This window comes from Hemicordylus capensis, chromosome 5, assembly GCF_027244095.1.
Source record: "Hemicordylus capensis ecotype Gifberg chromosome 5, rHemCap1.1.pri, whole genome shotgun sequence".
NCBI lineage: Eukaryota > Metazoa > Chordata > Lepidosauria > Squamata > Cordylidae > Hemicordylus > Hemicordylus capensis.
Genome location: NC_069661.1, coordinates 188,989,821 through 189,006,943, shown reverse-complemented (window position 1 = coordinate 189,006,943; position 17,123 = coordinate 188,989,821). Strand labels below are relative to the sequence as shown.

General features: G+C 44.0%; 1 protein-coding gene and 1 long non-coding RNA gene across 10 annotated transcripts in view; one reads left to right on the top strand and one right to left on the bottom strand.

The window, feature by feature from the left end:
* Positions 1–8,070, bottom strand: part of CNOT2 (CCR4-NOT transcription complex subunit 2) — a 100,321-nt gene extending 92,251 nt beyond the window's left edge. For 2 of the 9 annotated variants that reach the window (XM_053253146.1, XM_053253141.1), the window contains exon 1: positions 7,620–7,756. Coding sequence is in view for 3 of the 9 variants with exons in the window: in XM_053253137.1 (XP_053109112.1) it covers positions 7,620–8,030 (411 nt within the window). In the remaining 6 variants the exon portion in view is untranslated. Of the gene's footprint in view, positions 1–3,478; positions 3,545–7,002; positions 7,342–7,619 lie in introns of those variants that run through there. The other 7 variants (XM_053253148.1, XM_053253144.1, XR_008308030.1 and 4 more) reach the window with 6 other exon arrangements.
* A 25-nt stretch (positions 8,071–8,095) lies between these two features.
* On the top strand, positions 8,096–15,347 carry LOC128326402 (uncharacterized). Its single transcript, XR_008308031.1, has 2 exons — positions 8,096–13,540; positions 14,784–15,347. It is a non-coding gene; the product is annotated as an uncharacterized LOC128326402 (long non-coding RNA).
* The last annotated feature ends 1,776 nt before the right edge of the window (positions 15,348–17,123 follow it).

Below are 17,123 nucleotides of genomic sequence, written 5' to 3'. Positions count from 1 at the left end.
AAATCCCCACTAGTACTATATCGGGCAGCAGCAATATAGGAAGATACTGAAAGGCATCATCTCATACTGTGAGGGAGGAGGCAATGGTAAACCCCTCCTGTATTCTACCAAAGAAAACCACAGGGCTCTGTGGGAACCAGAAGTCAAAATCGACTTGACGGCACACTTTACCTTTACATTCAAATCCGAGATAGTGTTCAATGTACAGACTAATGCCACACATGCTGAAGAATGTTTCCATGTGCAATGGGGATGAGGTGATTTTCACCAAAAACAAAAAACCCAGTCACCTTAAATAATGTGCTTGAGGTCCCAAAACTTTCAGTTTCGCAGGCGAGTCTGGTGCTCCCAAGGCAGCTAGCCCACTTAAAACATCCTCCCCTTAAATGAGGTTAAAGGAGCGGATCCTCCATTAACCTCATCTTCCTGCTCATGTGCCACCTCAGCGCGCAGCAACACACCAGCAGCCTCCTGGTATCGGGAGTCCCCCCAAAATGCCCCCCACACTTGCACAGGGCATCCTGAGACTTCTGAGGGCCACGCAGTCCCCGATCCCCACAGCCCCCACAGGCTCCATGACGGAGCTGGCAGTCGTGTGGACAGCTGATCTGGCCGCCCAGGGCTACACGTTTAATCATCTGTGGGGAGAATGGGCTAAGCCTGCTCTCCCTGCAGACCCGCCAGAAGCTCTTCTCACTGATCGTGAGAAGAGCTTCATTTGACTCATTCGGTCGAACAGGATAATTTCATGAACCATGGACACAGTCCCTTTCACGGAGCTACATTCAAAAGCCTACAGAACCCACCCACCCCCCACACAAACACTTTTTTGAATACCACCAGAAGAAAATGTACTAGAAATTCCAATATACCAGGGTGGATTTGACTTAAATCAAATCGAGTTAAATCACAATTTAAATCATTAGTCAGTAAGACTAGATTTAAATCATGTTTTGTTTTTGTTTTTACATAAAGACTCATTCTTGCTGGTATAATCTTAATATTTACAACCAGATGAAGGTTTCATTTTTGGTCCTCTTCTAGACAGAAAAATTGTCCAAAATAATCTTACAGAAACCTCTGGAAGAGCATGACATTGTGAATAGATTAATGGAATTCAATTACCAAAAAATCTAAACATTGCATATATACAGCCTCATGCTACATAATTAAAAACTAATCCTTATTTCATGATTAATAACCTTTGGACTATAATGTATCTTAAATAGAAAACTATCTTTAAATAGATTTTTTCCTCAAAAAGCATTTTATTTAAATAAAAAAATCATATTTAAATTTTTAAAAAATCCAATTTAATTTTAAAAATCTGATTTTTTAATTTAAAAAAAAATCATTGATTTTTATCCACTCTGCAACATACAACATTCTATATAGACTAAAATTCCAGTCCAGTTGAATGAGTTTGTTCTATATAAATCAAGCCTCTTACAGAAGAATACAGTGGAAACAATTTCTTGCAACTTACAATCATCTGAAAATTAACAACCTGATTTTTTAAGATCAGAACGTTTTTCAAATTACTATTAAAATAAATGTGACAAATTTTGTTTTAAAAGTGTTTAGAAGCCTAAAGTTAGGATATTATATTTTTAATTTTAAAAACTTCTGGATGTTACAGAAGAATAACCACCACCACTAATTTAAGAAAATTGGCTTTTTAAAAATCCTAAATTGTGAGTAGTCAGGATACAGAAGTGTATTATCAGTCAAAAAAATACCATTTTATGGAAAACTAAAAGGCATGTTTTAAGTTACAAAAACACTAGAGCACTAATATAAATGGCTACCAGTTCTATATATGGGAGTTCTGCAATGGACTGAAGTAAACAGGATAAGTCATCTGTCACATGGAACGTGTGGGCACAGCAGATCCTATGGTTTATATAAGATTGCCAATCTTCCAACTACCTGTAAATGTATACATGCAATTTTCAAACTTTGCACAAGAATACAAAACCATTACGAGGTTTACTAATGCAATAGTTTGTTAATTCCATGTCATCACTGAAACAGTGTGATAACCCTATGAAACCATTACCTAAAAACTAAAGATAACAAGCTAAAATGATAAACTCATTGGTGTGCACCCAAATATCCACACTTACTGAAGAAGTTGGTAAGTCACCAGAATTAACTCGTCTTTGATTTTTCATTCCCCTCCTTGAAATTCTGACGGTACTTCCTCATTCTCTGAAGCTATCTCAATATACAAACACCTTTTATGTCCTTTAGCCCCATGAAATGTCACATCTAATGCGTCTGAATGTGTTTTGGGATATCCTAAACCAGGGCTGCACAACTCAAATGCCTAGTGGGCCAGAATCATCCAAAACTTGGCATGCAGGGCCGAGGTCAAATTTTTAGCACATTACATTAAAATTAAAAATATTATTAGTTACTTGTGGATCTATTCCCCCAGTCAATGGACCCATAGTTTTAACCAAGGATAGTGGCCAGAGAAAAGATCCTGTCCCTGCTCAATCAGTGGGGCCCCTAGAGTGCATGCCAGCCCCAAACAAATGCCAAATCCTCTCCCTAAATTTGTTGTCGCTTTCAGGCTGCAATCCTAGGCATGCTTACATGGAAGTAAGCCTCACTGGGCACACCATGGAGCATAATTCTGAGACAGCATGCACAGGATGGCTCTATAAAGCAATTTCCAGCTCTTGTGTTGCTGCAGGATACCTGGGAGCCAGTAAAATAGTCCCTGCGGGCCAAATTCGGCCCCCGGGCCTTATGCTGTGCAGGCCTGTCTAAACAAACCAGAAAGTGCAGCACAATTTCACAGGACTACAAAGACTGCTTCAAACATCATGCTCTGGCAAAGTTCAGACATAATGAGAAACCATGATTTCCTGTTACATGAACAAGCATCAGAGAGCCATAGGCTCATCTACATTCCCTTCTCCTCTTCTGAGGAAGCAAAAGTAAGAGGCAAAAGCACACAAGAGGCAAAAGTAAAAGCTTTGGTTTTCAATTTGAAATAAATCACAGCTCCAAGTTTATTATGTATTTGATTTAGTTCAAAGTAAAGAAACAAACCAGATTATGAAATAATGGTTTAAGGTACAGTTCTGAGTTTTGATGCAATATAGAATATTTCACTTCAGACTGAAAGCAAAAGCTATCACTCTTCTCCTCACCTGCACATAAAAAGAGAAGAACAAAATGCAAAAGCCCACAGCTTCCCAAGGCTCATTAATGTAGCAGCAAACCATAGTTTTCCATCATGTCTGCATCTGGCCACTGTCTATACAAGAATTCAGCTCCATTTAAGAAGTAACCAAACAGCATAACATTTAATGACTCAAGAAGTATCACTGCATATATGTGCTCTGGGAAACTACAATCAATCAGTGTACAGAATTACACAATTGCAAATATTAGAGCTGGTGTAACATAACAGCTAAGAGACCTCATGAGTTACAAGTCAGAAAGTTCCTGGTTTGTATCTCACCTCGGCCATGAACACACTGGGTGGCCTTACACAAACCACTCCCTCTGAGCCAAAAGTACTTTTAAAATGATGATGATGATGATGATGATGATGATGATGATCTCACTACTCCATGGACAGTACTGCAAATAGTTTTATGAAGGAATAACAGATAAAAGTGTTGTGGTCACAATGTAGAAAATCTGGGTAGTCATTCTGAAGCCTTGAAACAAACACATTTCACATCAATCAATAGTGACACTACATTTCAGATACTTTAGAGAATGATTCTTGTGTAACACACTTCTATGTATGTTTATTCAGAAATAAGTCTCACCGCAGTGAGGCTTACTTACAGTCAAGTACTTACAGTCAAGGAGCCAGCATGGTGTAGTGGTTAGAGTGCTGGACTAGGACCAGGGAGACCCGAGTTCAAATCCCCATTCAGCCATGAAACTAGCTGGGTGACTCTGGGCCAGTCACTTCTCTCTCAGCCTAACCTACTTCACAGGGTTGTTGTGAAAGAGAAACTGAAGTATGTAGTACACCGCTCTGGGCTCCTTGAAGGAAGAGCGGGATATAAATGTAATAATAAATAATAATAATAAGTATGCACTGCATATAGAATTGCAGTTTTCCATTCTATATGCTATCAAAGAATGAAGGATCCAGTAGTGGCTGGTGAGGATGCTGCCGGGGGAGGGGAGCAAGAGGCACTTTTAAGCATACATTAGAAAGTGCTTACCTCTGCTCTGACAGCACCCGCAAGCTGCTCCGAGCTGCAGCAGGCCACCCAGTACTCCCTTCTATGGGGGATTGGCCCCGCCACCCACTTGGCTTCCGCAGAGCCATTCCCCCAACCAGCAGACAGGTGAGTGGCAGAGCCGATCCCCCACTGCAGGAAGTGCTGGCAAGCTGCATCTCGGAGCAGCTTGCAGGTGCTGCTGGAGCGGAGGTAAGTACCTTCTAAATTCTGCTTAAAGGTGCCTCTTGTCACCACCACCCCAGGGCCTGCACCAGCGGCTACTGGAAGGATCTCAAAAGCACATGGCAGGTGGCAACAAGACAGTGAAGCAGTTGCCACAACTCATGATATCCAAATAAAACTTTGGGTTGTGTTCCAAAAGTTCATTTGTAAGTTGGATGTTAACTCAGAACACATATAGTTTCTATCATATGAGGGACAACTTGTCTGTATGTGCATGTTGGCGTTTGTAAGTTGGGGACTTCATTAATGTTATGAAGGCTTTGTTCGTAAGTATGGGTCATTTGTAAGTCAGGGACTGACTGTAATTTGTTTGCTTATTGTTACTGGTAAGCGGTAATGCATTATTTACTGTAGGAATTACTGTCACATACTTCATGTAACATTTCACCCATGAAAGCTGAAGCACAAACTGCTCCAGTTTCACACAAATCTGTGTGGCTTACTCAACACAAGAGTGGCCACATTACCCAAGACAACAGTGGCTACACATCATTGTTACATCTGAATGTGGCTGGTCAGTAAATGCGCATGGAACTTGGGGATCTTTCCCTTAATCCACAGGCAATTAATATCTGGGGAACCCTAAGTTTATGAATAAAAATTATCCATCAGAGATATCAGAGCTTAACTTTTTACACAGCTTCCTATGGTTTCAAATAAGTACAGTTAGAAAAACAAGCAAGTTCCTCAGCTTTTCAGTGTAAATACACGTAATATATTTGTATTCATGTAGGAATAAATAGACTATCCTTACTTTGACATCACTAATTATTTTCTGCAGTTAGGCTGATACATAATACTAGACTACTTGTCTTGCTGAAATGAAAATAAACCCACTGGCATAACAAAGTATTTTACCAACAGGCAGAAGAGAGGCATAATCTTAAACACTTTTTCAGAAGTTATATTTAAAAATTACAAAGAAAGTTCACATAGCAATTTTGTCTACAGTTAGATTGCATAAACTTTAACAGAACCCATGTGAGATCTAGGGAACAAATCATTTCTTCTAATTTCACATTTTAGTCACAGAAGTCTAATGAAGGACGCTTTGGATCTATAAATTTTAGTAACCAACTAACTTCATTAACATTTATCACCTATAGTAAGGTTAAAAGAGTTAACATGGAATACATATATCTAAAAGTGGGGTTTTCTTTAAACAATAGATGATGCACACAGTTTCCCTACTCCAGAGCGAGGAGACCTTGCTCCATAACAAAGATGCTTACTCCAGAATATGGAAAACTGTGTAATGTCACCCAGAAAATATTCAAAAGAACTGAATTCATTCAAAACATCTTTAAGTCCAAAGATTAAATTAAATTAAAATTCTTATTTCAAGAACCTAAACTTTGTTCTCTCTTCAAACAGTAAATGTTGGCCAAAGGTTCTCGAAGTGATTTGTGGGGGCTCAGATATTGCATATTTTATAATCAGCTTCCATAAGTCTCTTTAAGTTGTTTATGGAATGGGGTGGAAGGGTTAACTTCATCTCTTCTCTCCAAACAGTTCCCTACACATTTGGAAAGTATAAAGCAATTTGTGTTCAGCTTTCCTGGAAAAAGAACTGTAAAGCCGAGATTGAGACACTATCGTACATTCCTAGTAGGCAGCCCATTTCAGAATCTCATAGCCTACTTCTATACAAAGTTTGTTGTGCCTAGGCCCACTGAAATCAGTGTACTAAAGTGTGCCTAACTCTGCACAGATGTAGGCCACAAACCTTCCAAGCAACCAGCTGTCTGCAAGTTTTACAGCCCTCCTATAAACTTTACATCAGCACTAAGATCTAGCCCCAAATAAAGAATGTGGGCACCCTGGAAGGCTGCATCAGGCATGTCTGCTGGACATTTAAGAACACCCATCATATTATTTTCTAAAATGGGGGGGGCCTCAAATGCATCCGCTGTGCTCTACTTTGATTAGATTATGACATAAAATGCAATGAACAGAAATAACGTTACATACAGGGCCCCATCTGTAGACACCAGACACATAACAAAACTCCATTACAACATGTTACGTTCTCTGATCTTTTGGGACCAAACCATCTCAATCTGTCCAGAACCTGTTCCCAACTCACTAACTGTGACAGGGCTGATCACGTTATCAAACGCAGCATCAAAGCAAACAAAGGATCGCCTAGCATTTTCCTCCAAGACGTACTTGCAATTTCTCTATTTACACGCTCCCCCCAAGCCCCAACCCCGCCCGCTAACAGCTTATCTCTGGCGGGCCGCAGTGCACGCTGCAGAGCGAATGCTCTCAAAACAAAAACAAGACCATCACCACCGCGCCAGGAGAGCGCGTAATCGCCCGTTTTGAAGTTTCTTCTGCAAAGACCATTGGAGGCCGGATGCAGACTCTTCGCCAAGACTCCGAGGCAACAGGCAAATAAAGGGGGCCCTTTTCATGGCCGGCCTTCCTGCTCGGGGGCTGCTGTAAACAGGCCACAAAGGCCACCTCCCGCCCGGGAAGACCACCCAGCAGTGGGAAGGGAGAGGGAACGAAGCATGGCGGGAAGGGAGCAAATGCTGCTCGGTCGCTTCCTTACCCAAAGCCCCAGGCATCGGGGGGTGGGGGGACGTGGCGCTCGGACGAGGGGCCCCGAACGGCGCTCGCACGCCAGTAGCATAAAGGGCAGCACCGCGGGAGGGGGGAGAGGAGAGGCCGCCGCCACTAGGCCAAGCGGTAGCCCAGCAAGGCGGGAGGCAGGAGCCGAGAGGAGCGAGCCGGCAGCGGCGGGAAAGGAACCTGCGGGGCCGGGGGAGGAGCGGCCCGAGCAAGAAGCCGGACGCGGCCCGGGCGAGCGCGGCCTCCACTGTGCCGCCTCCCGCGGCGGAGCCTTCCCCCCCGCTCCGGGCACCGGGGAATGGAGGGCGAGCGGGCCGGGGCTCCTGCGCTCCCGTCTCAGACGTTGCGCAGCCGCCGCCGCCGCGTCGCCTTCCTCCCCCTCCTCCTTCTCCCCTCACACATCTCTTCCCCCCCCTCCCTCAGAGAGACAAAAGCAAACGGAAACCGAGCGGGATGAGGCCGGCCCCAGCCAGCCCAAGCGGGGCCGGAGCCGGCGGAGAGCCTCCCCCAGGCGCTCCCGGACTCCCCCGGGGGGTTCCCAGGCGGGCCGCCGCGGAGAAGGTGGCGGCGGGGGAAGGAGAATAGGGCCGAACTCACCGCATGAATTTTCTTGTCCCGAGGATCCAAGATGGCTGAGCACCCCGTACGGAGGATGCTGGGGGAGCGACCTTTGCCCTCTGACCCCGCCGCTGCCGTCGTGACCTCGCCGTCGTCGCCGCCCGGCAGCAACCGCGGGACACGCAGGAGGCCAGACGCGGAAGGCCAGCCTTGAACCGCCGCTTTCCCCGCTGTGGCGGCGGCGGCGCCTGGTGCCCCCGAGGGAAACTCGGCCTCGCTCCCGCCTTCTTTCTGCTCGCGCGGCCGGACTCGGGCCTCGCTCTCACGGCGCTTCGCCCATTCCGGGACGGCTGGAGGCGCCCGCGGAGCCGTCGCGTCTGCGAGCACCTCGGGGCCTACTAGGCTCCTGGAGAGCGGCCCTGCAGGAGCCGTGAAGAGACTCTGAGACATCCGGGGAAAGGGGGCTTTTCTCACACGGCGGGCGGGAGAGAGGGAGGGACCTCGTACACACACAGAGAGACCGTTTGGAGGACGTCGGAGCCGTAGCCGCAGTGGAGGCTGCTGGGGAGGGGTCTGGTCCCTCGCCTGCTTCCCTCAGCCAGAGGAGGAATGAGGCTCTCAAGAGTTTGTCACCAAAGCTAGTGGCCCTTACACGCGAGGTGCAATTGTAGAAGACCGAGTACTACACACTTGCCTTGTGATGCATGCTCCTGGTTTCTCTCGTGTGTGTGTTGTGTGTGTGTGTAGGCTGTTGTGTAGGAATTGGGTCAATTGTGAAGCAGCCCTAAGAGGAACAACTTGTTTTGTGGTGAAGAGTCTATATATGCACCTCAGCCTTTAAGGAAAATGGTGGCAAAATGAACTAAGGGAGAGCGGTGGGTACTGTAATCCTGTATAAATAACTTGGGCCCAGATCAAATGTGATGGTGGATGCACAAAAAGATGTGTGATTCTGCAGAGTCCCATCATTGCATTTAAACTCTGCCCTTAGCACTGTGCATGCAGGGTTAGTGTGTCAGTGTAGAACCGGTTCAGGTGATGGCTTCCTGGCATGCATATCCTGGCAAGGCAACCCAGCTTCCTTGAGACAGGTGCATGCAATGCTGCACAGGTGATACTTGTTGATTAGGGCACATGTTTAAATTGTGCCCCTTCTTTCAGTACAAGGAGAGGAGAGCTGGTCTTGTGGTAGCAAGCATGACTTGTCCCCATAGCTAAGCAGGGTCTGCCCTGGTTGCATATGAATGGGAGACTTGATGTGTGAGCACTGTAAGATATTCCCCTCAAGGGATGAAGCTGCTCTGGGAAGAGCAGAACATTTCAAGTTCCCTCCCTGACTGCATCTCCAAGATAGGGCTAAGAGAGATTCAACCTTAGAGAAGCCGCTGCCAGTCTGTGAAGACAATACTGAGCTAGATAGACCAATGGTCTGACTCAGTATATGGCAGTTCCCTATGTTCCTAAGGACAAGTGAATTGGCAAGACAAGTAATGGACTCAAGCACCCTTTCAAGAGAGGGTGAAGTGCAATTCTCTCACTTCCCTAGAGAAAAGGTATGGAGAAGTTCCATTAACATAGGCTTGACTGGAAGACACTAACAAATCAATTTCTTCTATAAATTAGGCTGAAAGCCTATGCTTATGTCACTCTAGAAGCCAAGAGAAGGGCAAAGGTATAACCCTTGAAAGAGAATAAGGCCAGGGCCTATGACACTTTCCACACAATGTGCTCTTTTACCACAATGTGCTCTTTACAGTTCCTATTTGCCACAAAACATATGGATAACTCCCCCAGAATACTGTTGCTATCTTGTTATAGTGTTTTTCCTGTTCTTTGTAAAATTATGTAGTGTATTTCAAAAATTGTTTTTAGACAAAACTGACTTTGAACAATTATTTATAAAGAAACATCAGAAAAGTATTAAATCTTCATATTTCAGGGCATAAACTAACAGTTAAAGACTCTAATATAGACAATTAAAATGCTAGATAACAACTTTAAAAACTAAAGTCATGCAGCAGTGATCTAAAAGTGTTCGCTTCAAAGAAAAATCCCATTGTATTCAATGGGTTCTACACTAATTGAATATGGTTAGAATTGCAGCTTTTAACAGACTTAAAAGTGGACTTAGATTTGTGACATTTGTTAGAAGAGTAAGCATAGTTACAACAAAATCTTCATTGCCATTTCAGATGTGATGTTAGGTAATATTTGTATTTAGGAAATTTTTGCAAGTTGCATCCAGGTGTTGGATTGTGAATATTGCACCTACATTCCATATACAAATTATCTACCATACAAATGATAGGTAACCTTTAGAGAAACACTGTCTAGGTAGAAAATGTATAGAATGTTTGAAGTAGCCCTAATGCATAGTGGTAAAACTCTTCTGCAGACCTAGACATTTTTGAAAGTTCTCTAAATTTGTACAGTATTGTTGGCTGACATACAGTATAGTGCCCTGTGAATCCACATGTGGGGCACGCATACTGTGACTAGCTACTGAGCAGCACATGCTCGCCACTTGCAAACATGGGACTGTTCCATGCCTTTTAAAGTGTGCATCTTGGCAGCTGTGTTGCCACTTCCATTATTCCCAATGGAAGTAACAATGCAGCAGCAAGGACATGTTATTTAGGAGGCAGGGCCATAACAATGTTGGAGTGGGCCCAGAGGCAAAATGTTAAAATGGGCCCCTTCCTGATACACACGCACACACACTTCACAATATATAGTGAAGTGGGGGTGGGATTGTAACCCAGCGATCTCATCTCTTGATCCTTCTGGACTTTTCAAACACGTGGGAAGGAAGGATCATTCAGAATAATGAAGGAAGCTCGGCGGGTGTTGGAGAGTCATGTGACTTGCCTCTGGGGGGCCCCTGGAGGTGTGGGGGCCTCCAGGCAACCGCCTCCCCTTGCCTAATAGTAGTTACGCCCCTGTTAGGAGGCATGGAACAATCCCATGTTTGCAACTGGTGAGCACGGGCTGTTCAATGGCTTGGTAGCAGCGTGCACACCCTACTTCTGGATCTGCATGGCGCTGTGCTGTATGTCAGCTCTTGTGATGATAGCATGTTACTATCTAGATACAGTTCTGCAGACCAGTTATATTTGTTCATCTACACCTAAGCTATTTAATCATATATGTGTATCTGGTATCCCTGTTTCAGCATAAAGTAATGTTTGCAAAACCTATAAAGACACTAGCAATGTGTGGTCATTCTACCTAGTGCTTGACCTTAAAGAACATAAGAACAGCCCTGCTGGATCAGGCCCAAGGCCCATCTAGTCCAGCATCCTGTTTCTCACAGTGGCCCACCAGATGCTGCTGGAAGCCACAAGCAGGAGTTGAGGGCGTGCCCTCTCTCCTGCCATTTCTCCCCTGCAACTGGTTCTCAGAGCCATCCTGCCTTTTGAGACTAGAGGTGGCCCACAGCCCTCCGACTAGTAGCCATTGATAGACCTCTCCTCCATGAAGTTATCCAAACCCCTCTTAAAGCCATCCAGGTTGTTGGCTGTCACTACATCCTGTGGCAGAGAGTTCCACAAGTGGATCACGCATTGTGTGAAAAAGTACTTCCGTTTGTTGGTCCTAGACCTCCTGGCAATCAATTTCATGGAGTGACCCCTGGTTCTAGTGTTGTGTGAGAGGGAAAAGAATTTCTCTCTCTCCAAATTCTCCAAACCATGCATGATTTTGTAGACCTCTATCAGGTCTCCCCGCAGTCATCTTTTTTCTAAGCTAAAAAGCCCCAGGTGTTGTAGTCTTGCCTCATAAGAAAGGTGCTCTAGGCCCCTGATCATCTTGGTTGCCCTCTTCTGCACCTTTTCCAGTTCAACAATATCCTTTTTAAGATGTGTTGACCAGAATTGTACGCAGTACTCCAAGTGTGGTCGCACCTTTGTATATGACCTTACACACCAGAGTACCTGACAAAGCTTTCATAAGTTCATTCTATATCATGGCAAAGCCACTTTTAACACAATTGCTGATGACATTTGTCAAGCTGATAGGCTTTCACGTGGTTTTTGCAGAATCAGCTGACCATAATAGCTATCACTAAGTAATGTCTTTCTCTCAATTTATGGTGTGAGACCGTGATACATTAAAATGGTATTTAAAATTGCCAGCGTACAAATAACTCATAGTGGCCCAACTACTTGTAGATAAGAGGACAACTCTCTGAATTTTATTCTTTAATAAAAAAAAACTTGCATTAAATTTGAAAACAAAGCAGTAATATTTTAACTATAAAAACCTCGAATGGCACATTGACTTGTTTCTAGCTCAGCATGTTTTCATCATTTTAGGTAGGATTTGTATGTGCCATTGGAAGTATTTTAGCATTTGGTCATTCTTCTTCCCCGTGTGTGGTGTTGAGTTTTATAGTATAGCTAATATCCAGACTAACCCTCTGTGACATGCCGTGTGTGTGTGTGAGAGAGAGATTTTTAGAAACCACCTCTTCCCTATGCAGCCACTGTGCATCCCCATCTCCCTGGCAGTGTTCCCTCTAAGGCCTGTGCACGTGTTCACATGGTTTGTTAAATGTCTGCTCAGTCAATTTTGGTTCCCACTCAGGTTGAACCAGGAAGGTCCCACTCCAAATGCATGTGTGCACACACTGCCTTGATACTGCCACCTAGAAAAAAATTGATTCCACACACTGATGGGAGGGCAAAAAAATAGATAGAACACTGCTCCCTGGGGTTTAGGGATCCTCAGGGAAATGTTTTTGGGAAACACAGGAACATAGGAAGCTGCCATATACTGAGTCAGACCATAGGTCCACCTCGCTCAGTATTGTCTTCACAGACTGGCAGCGGCTTCTCCAAGGTTCCAGGCAGGAATCTCTCTCAGCTCTATCTTGGAGAAGCCAAGGAGCGAACTTGAAACCTCCTGCTCTTCCCAGAGTGGCTCTAAGGGGAATATCTTACAGTGTTCACATGTCTAGTCTCCCTTTCATATGCACCCAAGGTGGACCCTGCTTAGCTAAGGGGACAAGTCATGCTTGCTACCACAAAACCAGGGGAATCGCTGAAAATAACTTCTCACCCAACCTCCCGCTACCACATGTAATAGAAAACCCTGGCACATCAGTGGATGGTTACTCTGGTTCTCGGCTACTGTTACAGATTTGGACTTTCACAAACTAATGAATGTTTCTGGGGGCCTCAATTCAAATATAGCTTGTTGGCAAGTTTTAAGTTCTTAAAGCTCTACTGTAACTAGGATTTATCTATGACTAGAATTTATCCAGAGAATGTCATCTTTCTGCTATTATTTTACCTTACAAGCTGAAGTTCACTTTCAAAGGCAACTCGAGACAGCTTTTTTCCTATGACGAATTGGTAACTAGGAACAGGAACTATGTCCTTTCTGTTTCTCCAAATTATTATTGTTGCATAAATCTTTGCATTCAGTTGTCTACTTCTTTACCAGGTGCTAGGGTATGCATTCATATTGTATAATTTTATAAGAGGGGTTTACATCAATCTAGCAGTGATAAGACCATCTGAGATGGGGGGGGGGAATTGCTGAGTTTTAAATAAAGCAATCATTCTTTTTCTTTGTGAATAAGTAAACATTCATTTGTCTGTTACATTTTCTAAGTTTTGCATGATTCAAACTAAATTCAAGTTACAGAACAATCACAGAGCCCAAACCTTTAAGTTGTTAAATGTGTCCAGAGTCAAAACTGGGAAATGAGCTGTTAAGGTTGATAATGGGCTGGTGTATCAGAGCAAGAGCATAAAAAGACTGAAGGTGAAGAAGCTGAGGTCTATTGATGGTGATCTCATTACTTTCCCCCCTTGAATTCTGAGTTTCTCATCGCCTCACTTTTTTCTTTGATAGTCCTGCTTTTATGTTTCTTTCTTGCAGAGACAGAACAGCAACCCTAATTCTTCCTGGGAAGTTTTGCCTAAGCCCAATAATGAAGCAGTAGATGGAAACCAGTAAGCATGGCTGCTGTGGCACCGTTCCACTAAGAATGGGCAAATGCCTTTTTTTTTTTTTAACACACATGTTTGAAATGACAGATGAGTCACCATTTGTGGGGGAGAGAGTTTTATTAAATCACTGATGCATTTGTTTTGTATTGTGAAGTCAATTTTCACTTGAACTAAAAAATCCCAACCATTATTCTTGACCGGTTGTTGGTGTGACTGCACTTTGTAACCTAACTTGTTACAAAGAAAGCAGCAGGTTGCCTCTCATAGTGAAGATGAATCCTAGACCTGGATATTGCCTAAGACAGGCCTCAACAAATTTTCTTTGTTCCCTATAGATGACAGATTAATTTTATGTTCCATATTATAGTGGAGAAGAGATATGACCACAGCAAGTTGTACCACACATGGTGCTTAGATCTGTGTTAGATCACTGGCCCAGGAGTCAGTGGCAGTTCCTATCAACCCTAAGCGCAGCACCCTGATTAATTTTTTCTTAAGCCTATGAAAAGCTTTGGCTAAAGCCAAATACTTCACACAGTCCTCTTGGTACCGTGTGGAGGTGACAGTCCCACTGCACAGTGCTGAGCTTTGTCCAGTGCTAATGGAACTTCTTTAAGGGAAGCTGAGCTCTTCTGAGCCCCACTGCTGTCTTGGAAGGTGCACAAGGAACATTGGTAAATGTAGTCCTTCCCAGTGCTTTTCCCCATAGAGCTCTATGAGGAAAGTGCTTGGAAGGACTGAATTCTCCGGGACTCTGTGTGTGCCTTCCCAAATATTGCTGGGGCTTGGCAGGGCACATTTGCTCTTAAAGAACCCCTTTGCCACAGGGGAAAGTGCAGCACAATGCAGAGGCCAACATTATTATTATTATTATTATTATTAGCATTTATATCCCGCTCTTCCTCCAAGGAGCCTAGAGCGGTGTACTACATACTTAAGTTTCTCCTCACAACAACCCTGTGAAGTAGGTTAGTCTGAGAGAGAAGTGACTGGCCCAGAGTCACCCAGCTAGTATCATGGCTGAATGGGGATTTGAACTCGGGTCTCCCCGGTCCTAGTCCAGCACTCTAACCACTACACCATGCTGGCTCTTTGCCACAGATGAACTGGTGGTACCCAGACAGACCCCTCCTGATGATCTTACTGAGTGGTGGGGACCTTGCAAGGAAATGCATTCTCTCGGGTAACCTGGGCTAAGCTGTTTAGGGCTTTAAAGGCAATAACTAGCACTTTATATTTCACCCAGAAAGATACCAGCAGCCACTCCAAGAACAGGCATGATGTGGTCTCTTCAATTTACCTGGAGACCAATCTGACTGCCGCATTTTAAACTAACTGAAGTTACTGAACTATGTACAAAGGAAGTCCTACATAGAGTCCATTGCAGTAGTCTAGCCTGAAGGTTACCAGCTGATGCACCAGTTTTGAGGTCATTCTCTTCAAAGAACAGGCGGAGCCGTCGTATCAACCAAAGGATCAGAAGGATCAGACCTTCTCAGTTGTCACCCCTAGTTTGTGGAACACACTGCCTATCGGTATAAGAAGTTTAGCATATTTTGAGGCTTTCAGGATAGCCATAAAGACCCATATCTTCAGCCTGGCATTTAATAACATGTAAATAGTTTTTAAATGAGTTTTCTGTTAATATTTTGATTGCTTTTATTTTATTATTTATGTTAATATTGTCAGTGGTTTGAATTTATGTGATTTGAATTTTTAATGTACACCCCCCTGAGCCATTCAAGGATGGGCAGATATAAAGGGGAGAGGGAGAGAGAGAGAATGAGAATAAATGGTTGATATTAAGTGTTCTCTGCATTTTTTCACTTAAATACAGTTATTCTATTTTGATGCAGCTGCTAATGTCTGTGTGATGCCTGTGTAATGACATGCAAATGCCATACGTTTAGAGGTATTTCCCTGATCTTTTCCAAGAGTAAGGAATAGGAAATACTCAACATGCACTGAGGGGAATATTTTACATTTGAGTTCCTGTCATGGAGCTCCTCCACACACACATACTGGATCAAACCCATAAGGGATGGTGGCTAACGACATCTACAGCAAGCAGTTCATAAGAACACAAGAACAGCCCTGCTGGATCAGGCCCAAGGCCCATCTAGTCCAGCATCCTGTTTCGCACAGTGACCCACCAGATGCCGCTGGAAGCTACAGACTGGAGTTGAGGGTGTGCCCTCTCACCTGCCATTACTCCCCTGCAACTGGTACTCAGAGCCCTCCTGCCTTTGAGGCTGGAGGTGGCCCACAGCCCTCCAGTTCCTGGGACTAGGTACTCTTCCTTTCTCTCACTGATAGTTCCCCTGGGCAAACTGTGTTGAGACACAGTACTTGCCCATTCTTTGTTGGGAATTGTAGTGGAATCCTGTCTCTGGTAACTGCTTGTCCTGCACATTGTGGCCTGGCTTCTACTAGGAAAAATGGGCAAGATTATTTAGCCAGAGTTTAAACACTGGGCAGAAATGTAGCCTCTCAGGATTTCCACTGAAAAATGAAACCCAAGGGCTCAGCTCAGATATTACAAGACTTGATACAGAGGCTCCTCCTAAACTCCTTTTAGGAACATAGGAAGCTTCCATATACTGAGTCACACCATAGGTCCATCTAGCTTAGTATTCTCTACAGACTGGCAGTGGCTTCTCCAAGGTTGCACGCAGACTTGGGAAGAACTAACATCGGGTTTGAGTGATAGAACCTCCTTTCAAGGTCCCAGAAATAAACCTTCAAGGAAACAGGACAGGACAGGTGCCCTCATACTAGGGAATTGGAATGTTCCCCTCCTCTTCCCCTCCTCGTAATCAGGTTAGTAAACCTGTATGTCATTTATGCAATGCTTCTGCATAGGAATAGGGAGGGAAGACGCAACCAAGAGGTTCACGCAGATGAGACAGTAAATCTCTTCTGGAAAATTTAGTATGGTTATGTGCAAAAAGACAAGAGTATCTCTTCTAAACAGCAATGGGACAAATTGTGGAAACAGACGTTGGATGTAACCCCCACCCCCCCCATTACCTGATGTGCCTTGAAATCCCCCACCCCCGAGTTACAGTACTACCTGCATATACTTCATAACCTTGTGGGTTTCCAAATCCTTGTGTGTAAATCTTTGTAGATATATCATGTACAAACAACCACTTTGTATATAATTGTGCTTTGGCAATGTACTGTATGCTTTGGTAGTTTGTTGGTTCAATTAAAAAAAATCTTGTCCTATTCAAAAATAAATAAATCTTGTCCTATCTTGGAGAAGCTAGGGAGGGAACTTGAAACCTTCTGTTCTTAGAGCGGCTCCATCCCCTAAGGAGAACAGTTTAGTGCTCATACATCAAGTCTCCCATTCATATGCAACCAGACCCTGCTTAGCTAAGGGGACAAGAAATAACATAGTTTTCTCAGTTCATTAAAGCGCATACATTGCAGTGGAATATAAGTCTGTCTGTGCAGACAGTGGCTGACATCCAGATTAATGAAACAATGTGCAAACATATTGCACAAGTGCAAGGATGCTGCACTAATTAGCAGAAGCTTGTATTCCAGACTAGTGTTGCACTAGTGCAAACATACTTTC